The sequence below is a fragment of the Anabrus simplex genome, chromosome X (genome assembly GCF_040414725.1).
Source record: "Anabrus simplex isolate iqAnaSimp1 chromosome X, ASM4041472v1, whole genome shotgun sequence".
Taxonomy (NCBI): Eukaryota; Metazoa; Arthropoda; class Insecta; order Orthoptera; family Tettigoniidae; genus Anabrus; species Anabrus simplex.
This window is the reverse complement of record NC_090279.1, coordinates 5,612,438-5,625,047: the sequence shown is the minus strand read 5'-3', so window position 1 is coordinate 5,625,047 and position 12,610 is coordinate 5,612,438. Positions and strand designations below refer to the sequence as shown.

Genomic DNA, 12,610 nt, shown 5'->3' with positions numbered 1-12,610 from the left:
CTATATTGTCCTTAAGAGTGAGGTTTGGGTCCGTTAAGATGACAGCTCTTACCCTGGCAGTTGTTACAAAAGCACGCGGCCAACACGTGAGTTTGTTTACACACAGGAGCACGTGGTCGCGACGTCACGGTCACGTGGTATGCTGCGCCTGCACCCGTAGTTCAAAATCCGCGCGGATGTGGTTAGAACTTGTCAGAAAGCAGGTAGATGTTATATTTCGTACGCCTTCGTCGTTAAGATGTCAGCTGTTATCTTAGCATGTCCGATCTATGAGCACTACAAGCGCTACAAGTTCTGTTACTAAGCACACATTTCGAGATAAAGAGAGGCAAGTTCATGATTATGATAATAAGGATAATGATGCTGATAATAATGGAAAAGGAGAAGAAGAACTCAGTGTTTCATTACCATCAGACCGTATGGTTTTATTTCATTTTCTAAGTGTATTACACGTTCTGTCGCCGTGCAAACATCCCAAAAAGATGTCTGTCTGTTAGGTCACCAGCCCAGAGGCTGGTTGGATCCTCAAATAGCACTACCAAAGGTTATGCATTTATAAAGAAACCCCAAAAGCCAATGGCAGCACCAAAATGAGGCGTACTAGGCAAGATGAGGAGTGAGGTAGTTTGCTATTGCTTTCCTCACTGGGTCAGAAAGTACTACTATTGCAGCACGACTGGCCCTGTGAGCAGCACCTTTCATAACACTCAGATGCACCCTAGCAGCTTCCATATTGTCACAGCCATGGATGTTGACTGGGACTTCGTAGGAAGCTACATTTTACTCTGGCCTATGCCAAGAGATGGATGCAAAAGTACTGTATCCATAAAGAAATGACAGAAGGCTACCCAGAAAGATATGCAAAATAAAGTAGAAGAAAATTTCAACGCTTCATTGTTATCGAAAGATGTTAAGTTTGTACCTGGAAACGCTGCTGCTGGAGCACGTATTACATTAAAACAAGTCCCTACCCATCAAATGTGTGCATATAGGCTCAAAGTTAACAACAATCCTACTTTAGCCCATGTAAGGACCCCAACCAACTCGTAAAATATTTGCAACTTCTAAGAGCCTATAAAGATGCTGACCTTGCATTGGAACCTGCATTGGTACACTACTAGACCTCGGGTGCTGACACATTTCTGGGAGGTGAACTGTCTTTGCTCCCCTACTGTCTCATTATCTACGTCAATTCTGATGTGATAAGTTTGAAGAAGGAACATTCAATATACTTAAATTAATGTTAAGTTATGCCTTTAAACAGTCACAATTATCCATGGAATGAATTTCAATCGCAACTTGTAGCATTCACTTAGCTCATTAAATTGATCAGCTGATGGGTTTGGCGCGCTTTCTACAGTACGGCCTCTTTATTACGAAGGCAGTGATCAAACCAAAACCTCATTTACATGTGCTAACCACTAACGACTTTAGGAACAGACAATAAATAGCAGTGAGGTATCCCATAGCAGAAGTAATTACATACATGTGTAGTGTTATCGCTGGGACTTGGGCAAGCGATTTAAATTATATCTGCCTTCTTCCTAATCGGCTTGCCCGAAGACAAGCAGTCTGCTTGTTCGCGACATGGTCACCGGATGCGCTAGGACTTAGTAGTTAGCAGAATTAATACTCACAGACTCTACTCTAAGGAGGCTGTGGATTTGGCCATTGATTTCAGTTAAGCAATCTCCGTATTGATTGTGCTTCTTTTGGGTTCGCCGACTGTTTGCGAAGTTTGTTAGTGTGTTTTATATATGTGATTGTGTTGTCCTCCGTTGCTCAGGTTTTATGACAATGTTTCCCCTAAATTCTTAAGTTTAGCTGCGAACAAGACGACAGCCACCTTGTTATAGTTTCTTGTTTGTCGTTGATTGTAAAATTTCGCCTTGAAAGGTATACTGTGTTAGTTAACACCACCTATGTGTCCTTTACACCAACTAAGGAACGGTAGCCATGTTTTGTTAGTATTCAACCATCGTATATTTCCAGTTTGATTTTCAACGTTTAAGTTACTTGTTCTTTGTTATTGTGTGTGTCAGACAGAAGATAACGAACAATTGTCTGCCGTCTATGTAGGAAATCAGGTGACGCTAGATCCAATGTATTACTTTTTCTGTGAGATACGTCATTCGAGGATTCACGGATTATGTGCTGGCATCTCTGATGTGGAAGTTCAGGATCTTACTTGCACTACTGACTCAAGGTGTGGGCTGCGGGTTAGAATTCACCCACGGTAACCTCTGTCTGTCGTAAAAGGCGACTAAAAGGGGACCGAGTGGCCGTCGATATAAGTGACCCGCCTGAATGTCAACAGCCTCCTCCGCGGGTGGATGAACGAATTGAGGTTACGGCACTCTCTTGTCCTTGGAGGGAGAAATTGCCCCTAAAGGCGGATGACCTATACATATTGGTCAACGGCATGGAATGGAGAAGGCAACGGGAAACCACTCCATTAAGGATCCTAAGGATATCCCAAGTAGAATGCAAACAATGGGAGCTGACATTAATGAGGAAACGTTGACTACTGATCATGGATTTCGGAACCCTAGATCTAGCAGGCGGTGCGACGTAAAGCCCCTAGCAAAAAAAAAGATCTAGCAGGAGAGGTAAGAGCGCTTCTCAGGTCATTAGCAAGCGAAATCGCACTAAAACCGCCATGGAGATGGGAACATGGAAAGTACGAACGCTATTGAAAGCTTGAAAACTGGTTGAATTGAGAGGCCAGATGAGGAAGTATGAGGTAGATATATTAGATATACGTGAAGCAAGACGGAAAGGAAATGGAGACTTCTACAGTGATGAGATTACAGTAATTTAAGTTGCGCAGAGAAAAGAGGAAAGCATGGAGTGGCACTTATAATACGAAGAAAATGGTCAAATAATATTTTTAGTACCTACCATGGCAGGTACCGATTAAAGATGGCGAAAATTAATAGTGCACCTGAGGACTTGGTAATAATTCAGACATATTTCCCACCATCGGCTCATAATTTGGAAGAAGTGGAGACTATGTATGAGGTTACAGAAGTACTATTAAAACAAACTAAAGAAAAAGATAATGTCGCTTTATTGGGCAATTTTAATGCAATAGTGGGATTCCGTACAGACAACAAGACAGTAGGAAATTTTGGTCTGGGGGAAAGAAATGCAAGAGGTGAAACTTCGGTAGATTCCAGCAGTAAAAATGATATGGTTATTACAAACACGTTATTTGAAGTTCCTCTTAGAAGAGGTACACGTGGAAGTCGCCTGACAAAAGACGATTTCAGTTAAGGGCTTAAAGTCAGATTAGAACAAAATACGGAAGAGGAAAAGAGAAATGGACCAAAAGCTTTGCTGAAGAGATAGAAGAAAGTATGGAAAAGGGAAAACAGGATCAAATTTATAAGAAAATCAGTACCCTTCACTACAAAATTGGAACTAAATCTCCAGTAGTAAAAAATAAAGAAGGAATATTACTGGTAGACAACGATAAGATATGTGCTCGCTGGAAACAATACATGGTATACATGTACGGTGATTAGGACTTCAAGAATGAAAATAATCAAATTGAAGACATCAATGAGTGTGGAAGAGAAATGCAATGTCCTCCAATCATGAGACATGAATTTTAACATGCCATTCGGGGTTTGAATGTAGGAAAACAATCGGTGTTGATGATATCCCTGGAGAATTACGGAAACATTTAGGTATCAACATAAAGACCAATTATTCAGAGTAATAACTGAATGCTACGAAAGATGAATCGTGGCAGAAGATTTCAAACAATGCAGAGCCATTACCATACAGAAAATAGGAAGGGCAGGTGACCGCACTGATTAGACACCTTCAATATTAACACATGGCTCCAAGATACACATTAACATAGTCAAGAACAAAACAGGAGATAAGTATGTTGGAGAAGACGAATTTGGATTTAGAGAAGGCAGAGGAGCAAGAGAATCAATTCTGGCCTTACGCATGTTAGTGGAGAGAAGGATTAAAATGAATAGAACAACTTGTCTTACCTTCATTGACTCAGAAAATGCCTTTGACAATGTGAACTGGGAACTACTGTCTAGAACTATGAGCGAAATAGGACTGGACTGAAAGGATATAAGGGTGTTTAATCAACTGTATCTGAACCAAAGCACAAAAATAATCATCAAGCAGGCAGAAGAAAAGCCAGTATTAGAAAAGGAGTTAGACTACACTGGCCGCAGAAAAATCTAACTGACTTGGAGGAAAATTTCTCGTCCAAGCCAGAGGAGTAACCCTTTTCACTGCTAAGTTGGAATAAAATGAATGTAGAATCTAATAAAAGTGAAGAGGGAGAAGCTTTTCTTAAGAAACGGCTCTTTTCAGCGTTGAAGTTTGAGTTATTTAGTGAATTGTGGTGTTATAATTTGGAATAGGCCTAATTATCATTCTAGTCCAGGTCATACTACTACTACTGCTACTACTACTACTACTACTACTACTACTACTACTACTAATAAGTAAGCCTCTGCCTTAGGCCTAAGTGTGCAATTGCTCAATCATAACAGCGCGTCATAGTAGAAATCGAACAGGTGGAGTACTATGTTGAACCAGTGTGTTACGTATCAGCAGTATCAGAAAATGGATGAACCAAAGGAATGGCATGCTAAAGGAGAAAGATTTCAAACTTCCCAGCTATTTCCAGCCGATATTCAGTCAGTCTGTTATACTCGGTTCACAGTAGTAATCCCATCTATCGGATATGAGTGGCAGCATAAGGGACAAAGAACATCACAACAAACAATGGTCAATATAATGATATTGCTGATCAATGTTATGCGCTTTCGACATTTAAGGCTTTCACATTTAGTTTTCTTCCGACTCTGAAATACCACTGTTATCACAGTCGGTACGGTAAAACTGAATGAAACATAAAAGATCGGAAATTGTACTCTCTATAACATTTCTTACGTAGTACTTTTCGACAGCACCAATAACATAGGTATTTAAAAATTAAATTTTAGGCACCTCCCCGTAGAATACATTTTCATTCAGCTTAGACTGTAGTTTTTTTATTCCCAACTCTATATACCGATTTTCATTAAAATCTGCTAACCCAATTTCTCGTGGCTCGGTGTTGATATGGATTCAGTAACAAAGATACAAATTCATGAATATTTCTGTTATCACAGCGGGTACGGTAAAAATGTATGGCAGAAATGATCGGAAATTTAATTCTATGAAACTTTAGTTACGTAGTATTTATCGATAGGACCAATAATAATATAAATATTTGAGAATTATGTTTTAGGCCAACCCCTAAACTATCATTACTTTCACTCAGCGTGAATAAAATTATTTATAGCCTAGATTGTAGTGACTCATCCACGGACTTCTCGTGATGCGTGTACATACATACATACATACATACATGCATACATACATATATACATACATACATACATACATACATACATACATACATACATACATACATACATACATACATACATGCATGCATACATATATACATACTTACATACATACATACATACATACATACATACATACATACATACATACATACATACATACATACATACATACATGCATACATACATATATGCATTCCTATCTTCACGAACGTCAACAATGTGTGAAAGCTAATAATGTAATCGTTCCCTCGTGGCGTCACGTGAATAGAGGAGTCCCTCAAAGCTCTGTACTCGGACCTTCTCTTATCGCACTCTTTGTGAATGGCGTATCATCGATTTTAAGACATTGCAAATACTGCATGTACGCTGACGACCTTCATCTCTACACAGACTGTACAGCGCAAGACCTTCAGGAAAATATAGACTTACTAAACATTGGCTTACAGACTGTTAGTGAATGGTCTGCTGCCAACGGCCTTCAAGTGAATCCTACAAAGTCACAAGTAATCTTTCTAGGCTATCAACATCAAATGGCAAGTATTAATAAACTTCCATTGCCGAGAGTAATCCTTCAGAATGTTGCAATTCCTTTTGTACCACAAGTGAAGAACCTCAGCGTTATCATGGACGAACGCATGATTTGGTCTGGACATATCTTACATATCTGCCAAGAGGTTTTATCTGCTCTTCATTCTTTATATAAATATTTATTTCCAATAAAACTGCCTGGATCTATAAAAAGTAGTCCAGCCAAGTCTTATCTATTACTACACAGCCTGGAACCTTAAGAAGTATTCCAGCCAGGTCATATCTACTGCTACAAAGCCTGGATCCATAAGAATGAGTCCAGCCAAGTCTTATCTATTACTACACAGCCTGGAACCTTAAGAAGTATTCCAGCCAGGTCATATCTACTTCTACAAAGCCTGGATCCATAAGAATGAGTCCAGCCAAGTCTTATCTATTACTACACAGCCTGGAACCTTAAGAAGTATTCCAGCCAGGTCATATCTACTTCTACAAAGCCTGGATCCATAAGAATGAGTCCAGCCAAGTCTTATCTATTACTACACAGCCTGGAACCTTAAGAAGTATTCCAGCCAGGTCATATCTACTGCTACAAAGCCTGGATCCATAAGAATGAGTCCAGCCAAGTCTTATCTATTACTACACAGCCTGGAACCTTAAGAAGTAGTCCAGCCAGGTCATATCTACTGCTACAAAGCCTGGAGACTTAAGAAGTAGTCCAGCCAGATCATATCTACTGCTACAAAGCCTGGAGCCTTAAGAAGTAGTCCAGCCAGGTCATATCTACTGCTACAAAGCCTGGAGCCTTAAGAAGTAGTCCAGCCAGATCATATCTACTGCTACAAAGCCTGGAGACTTAAAAAGTAGTCCAGCCAGATCATATCTACAGCTAAAAAGCCTGGAGCCATGTTAAGTATTCCAGCCAGGTCATATCTACTTCTACACTGGCTGGAACCGTAAGAAGTAGTCCAACCTGATCATATCTACTGCTACACGGAGCCGTAAGAAGTAGTCCAACCTGATCATATCTACTGCTACAAAGCCTGGAGACTTAAGAAGTAGTCCAACCAGATCATATCTACTGCTACAAAGCCTGGAGACTTAAGAAGTAGTCCAACCTGATCATATCTACTGCTACAAAGCCTGGAGACTTAAGAAGTAGTCCAACCTGATCATATCTACTGCTACACGGAGCCTTAAGAAGTAGTCCAACCTGATCATATCTACTGCTACAAAGCCTGGAGACTTAAGAAGTATTCCAGCCAGGTCATATCTACTGCTACACGGAGCCGTAAGAAGTAGTCCAACCTGATCATATCTACTGCTACAAAGCCTGGAGACTTAAGAAGTAGTCCAACCTGATCATATCTACTGCTACACGGAGCCGTAAGAAGTAGTCCAACCTGATCATATCTACTGCTACAAAGCCTGGAGACTTAAGAAGTAGTCCAACCTGATCATATCTACTGCTACAAAGCCTGGAGACTTAAGAAGTAGTCCAGCCAGATCATATCTACTGCTACAAAGCCTGGAGACTTAAAAAGTATTCCAGCCAGGTCATATCTACTGCTACAAAGCCTGGAGACTTAAGAAGTAGTCCAGCCAGGTCATATCTACTGCTACAAAGCCTGGAGACTTAAGAAGTAGTCCAGCCAGGTCATATCTACTGCTACAAAGCCTGGAGACTTAAAAAGTATTCCAGCCAGGTCATATCTACTGCTACAAAGCCTGGAGACTTAAGAAGTAGTCCAGCCAGATCATATCTACTGCTACAAAGCCTGGAGACTTAAGAAGTATTCCAGCCAGGTCATATCTACTGCTACAAAGCCTGGAGACTTAAGAAGTAGTCCAACCTGATCATATCTACTGCTACAAAGCCTGGAGACTTAAGAAGTAGTCCAGCCAGATCATATCTACTGCTACAAAGCCTGGAGACTTAAAAAGTATTCCAGCCAGGTCATATCTACTGCTACAAAGCCTGGAGACTTAAGAAGTAGTCCAGCCAGATCATATCTACTGCTACAAAGCCTGGAGACTTAAGAAGTATTCCAGCCAGGTCATATCTACTGCTACAAAGCCTGGAGACTTAAAAAGTAGTCCAGCCAGATCATATCTACTGCTACAAAGCCTGGAGACTTAAGAAGTATTCCAACCTGATCATATCTACTGCTACAAAGCCTGGAGACTTAAGAAGTAGTCCAGCCAGATCATATCTACTGCTACAAAGCCTGGAGACTTAAAAAGTATTCCAGCCAGGTCATATCTACTGCTACAAAGCCTGGAGACTTAAGAAGTAGTCCAGCCAGATCATATCTACTGCTACAAAGCCTGGAGACTTAAAAAGTATTCCAGCCAGGTCATATCTACTGCTACAAAGCCTGGAGCCTTAAGAAGTAGTCCAGCCAGATCATATCTACTGCTACAAAGCCTGGAGACTTAAAAAGTATTCCAGCCAGGTCATATCTACTGCTACAAAGCCTGGAGCCTTAAGAAGTAGTCCAACCTGATCATATCTACTGCTACACGGAGCCGTAAGAAGTAGTCCAGCCAGGTCATATCTACATCTACGCTGCTTCGAGCCATAAGCCAGGTGATATATAGTGCTACACTGCCTAGAACTGTAAGAAGTAGTCCAGCCAGGTCATATCTACTGCTAAACTGCCTGGAATGATAACAAGTACTCTCTGTTATCTGTGATTTGCTGTTGATTTCCTCCACTCCTAACTTCTAAAATTGATATTTCCTGTGTTAAGGAGATATTATCGAGGACTTAGAGTACGTCTTCAGTCTTCTTGGTGAGCTTAAATATTTCACAGCTACGCAGAGCAACCGAACACCAAATGCTATTTAATGTTTAAAAGTTAATTCTCGACATAGTTACGAGTTACCTCGCAACATTGGTCATGAGACTTCAGAAGCGTCGTTGTTGGACATGTTGTCAAATTTTACAGCAGGAGGATGATGCCCAGAAAACCCGACAACTCGTGCTTTATAAACACACGAACAATACACTGAATAAAATGACTCTGCGATTTTCAGAGTAATGTCTAAGAATAAGGAACAAACAACATATCTCCAATTACCACTCTATGCTACGGCGAAACGTCGAATAAAACACCAATCATCGTTGTGTGATGTCGTAGATGGGCATAATGGCATTTCTTGTGACGTGCGAAAATATAAACAATAATCACGAGTGTGATGAGGCAGGATTGTTCCAAATGCGTGCTCCATATCCACCTTGGAATTACAGTGGATTGTCAACTAAGTGTAAGGTCTATGTCTAAGGTTTGCGATCTTCGTTACAGGTTGACACGCGGCGATTGACATCGACGGAGAACCAATGGGAATTAGCCGTGAATGTCCACCAAGAAAGAAGATCATGTGATAGCAGTGAAATTGAGCAGCTTGTTTCAGTGACTTCTGTACATCGACCAGTACACGGTAAGACCAAGTGTTGTAATGAAACTCTCATACACACTCGGTATCCCTTAACTCAAAGAAGTAGGACCCCAGTGTTTGTGGGCGGTTATCAGGGGTTATCAGCTAGGGAGCGTGCTTGTGTCAGTCTGCTACCTGTTTGATATATGAGACTGGACAACTCGTTCTGATATTCCGGAGAGGATTGGAATTAATTACAGGGAGCGAAGAATAATAGAAACTGTAGTGGTCAGAATAATGGAAGCAACAATCCGCCAGCGAGCGGGCAGGTGTGTAGTCTGCCTCTCCTACATCTTAATGTGTATATAGCGCAGGCAATAGTAGTCATTGTTCTGGAGGAAGTGAAAGAAATACTAAATAAGAGCAGTGGCATGTAGTAGATAAAGTCAGGTGAAGCAGGTGATATTGGACTAGGAATTGTAGTGATTAAGGAGGTGGAGGAATTTGGGGAACTAGGAAGTAGAATAACCAATGACAGGAGAAGCTAGCAGGACGAAACCTTCTACTCACCATGAATATACTATTCAGGCCGTCGTTTGTGGAAGTATTTGTCTGAAACGAGAGACTGCATGGAATAGCAACATGCTAAGCAGAGAAAGTGAGTAGAAGCCTTTGAAATGTGGGGTTACAGAAGAATGCTTAAGGCAAGTAATGGAAACTCGTGTCCTTGCCTTGAGGGTGTGCAGTTTCTTCCAGCCGCACTCTCAATGGAGGTGAGCGTATTTAACTACATACTTGTCGTCCTGCCAACATTAAGTTTCTCAAAGCAGTGGGTATAAAAGGGTGGACACACTTGAATTGCAAGTAATAGCGCTAACCGTTACACTACGGAGCTTAAGACGAGATTGGACGATCATAGCACAAACGAAGAGCAGGTGACTGGACAGCGATATGGGATAAGCTTAGGGTTTCGACGGAGAACAGGAACAATGTACAGGGTGCGATGAGAGGGGAAGTTCCGAACGACAGGTACGCTAACTTTTTCAGGGGAAGGAAACTGAGGGAAAAGGGATCAAGACAAGGGGAATTTTCACTAGAGTATCCGTGAGGCACCGCTGGTAAAACACAGAGGGAAAGAGGGAAATTAAAAGTGTTACAGGTAGTAGGGAGATCAGAGAAAAGGGAAACGTAGAGTAGAGGGCGTGAAAGAGGATCAAGAGAAGGAGAAAATGGAGGATGAAGTAGGATCTGCGAACATCAAAGAAGATTAGGGAGAGTAGTAAGGGAGGGGATCTAATGACGTGGATGGGGTCGAGGCTCTGGTCATTGAGGACTCTATAGTTAGGCTCGGGAGAAGTGCGTGGAGGAAAGGGAACCGAGGTAGGGGAGTTAGGTTAAGTCAGAAGTTGACGAAAGAGGAGTGTAAGGATTATGTGGTAGTTTCAATGCTGGTACGAACAACGTACGACAAGCAGGAATAACTACCAACACAGAGTGGGATCTTGTTATGAAGCTGAAGGGAGATAAGATTATGATTATTTGGAGACTTTCTAGGAGGGATATTGAGTGAAGGGGTACTTTAGATGAAACTAAGGAGTAGGTATGTGTGAGACTGGGAGTGAGATTTGTAGTTCATGTGTGTGTGTAAGTCAGGGGTTTGCTTATAAGAGATATATTGAGGACTAGGCAACTGACGTGAATGAACAGGGTCATGGCAGTTGTAAGGAGAAGGATATAATTAAGTAACGCAGTATATATTTGTTTATCAGAGGTTATATAAGGAGTTGGATCGTGTCTAAGAAGTGACATAATGATGCGGAAATTTCTTCCGGAATTGGAGTGTTTATTGTTCAGATAGGATGCAATGAATACGAGGGGGAGTATTTATACGGATGAAAGAAGAATGTGTTATCTATTAAAAAGTTAAACTTGAAAAACGTGTTCAGAAAGCGATATATTCAGGGTGTAGGCCTACTGACATGGTTGGCTTGATGCAGATGAGGAAATAATTGATCAGATGTGGATAACGACAGAGAGAATAATGTGATTGTAGCGAAAATGTTAGTATGTACATTAATTGCAATTCACAGAGAGAGGTGGACCTCCATTGGTCACTTGGTCTAGCGGGTCCTTCAGTTTCCTCTCCGTTGTGGCTCTTGCCTTTCTTTTGGCGACAGTTTCGTTCGTTTTTTTTTGCTTTGTGGTTAAAAATGAGCGAGGAGTGTTGCTCTGAAGGAGAGCTGGAAGGAACAAACTGGCATATTGTTATCCCTTCGTCCCTGAACTTCTATACCCAGAAGTTTGAAATCAGCAGTGACCTTCTTCTCATCTCCTGTAAGACCACACTGCCGGAATTAAACGTGTTGAGTAAGATTTATGATTTCCTTTCACTTTAAGCTGTCCCTGACTTTCAAACAACGAGGAAGGTTTTAATATGGTACTCGGGCTGTATAAAAAAATTGAAATTCCTTTGAAGGATGAAAATCTAAGAATGTTTCCTGTTTTTAGCATTTTGAGTATCCGTAAGCAACACTAAGTTGTGGGAGAGCCTTACATCTCACTGCTCGGTGAATGCTGGGATGGTACCTATTTGTCAGGGTTCCCTCACCAAGTGTCAGATCATACGGTGATCGTCTCACTACTGCAGGACAGGGAGAGCAGACCACATGTTGTTAGCTGTGTTCCAAACAGAATGGTTCACACGTGACTCTCCTACGGAAGACTTCCAATACACGCCACCACGAGCGAACCATGTCCTATAGTTACAGACATTTCCTCAGCTCAGAACTCGGAAATTTATGTTCCCATTTTCTTTCAGGTCAGACCGAATATAAAATTTTTGATTTTAAAACTTATTTATGTGGCATCAGTTATAACTGAGACGATTTAGAGCATGCTGTAAAACCAAGGTTACTCTCGGTAAAACTGACAGCTGGAATGAATGCCCTGAGTGAAGGAGACCTAAGATGTAATATTCCCGTTGCTGTATAGCCAAGCTTTGAAAATACAGCAATATGTAGTGATATCAACTGAAATTACATTCATTAGTCATCAAAATAAACCTTATAGGTTTTAAGCATGTCATTCTGTGTAGAAGGATCTAAGTTAAAATGTAACCTTCTTTCACCTTCAGGAATGATAAAACAAACCAAATACACCGATCTGGAGCAGCATTATCATAAAGAGTAATGTTCCACACGATAACAACAAACCTTTAAAAGACGGGAGAAGCACATACTTTTACCAAAACTTGGTACAGACCTGTTTTTATACATAACTGTATTTTGAAGCAGACATTGCTGTTA

At 41.0% G+C, this 12,610-nt stretch overlaps 1 protein-coding gene across 1 annotated transcript in view; it reads left to right on the top strand.

The window, feature by feature from the left end:
• Nucleotides 1-12,610, top strand: part of LOC136885887 (hemolymph lipopolysaccharide-binding protein-like) — a 98,963-nt gene that overhangs the window by 19,478 nt on the left and 66,875 nt on the right. The window contains exon 3 of the mRNA XM_068230631.1: nucleotides 9,233-9,368. Coding sequence (XP_068086732.1) covers nucleotides 9,233-9,368 — 136 coding nt within the window. The remainder of the gene's footprint in view (nucleotides 1-9,232; nucleotides 9,369-12,610) is intronic.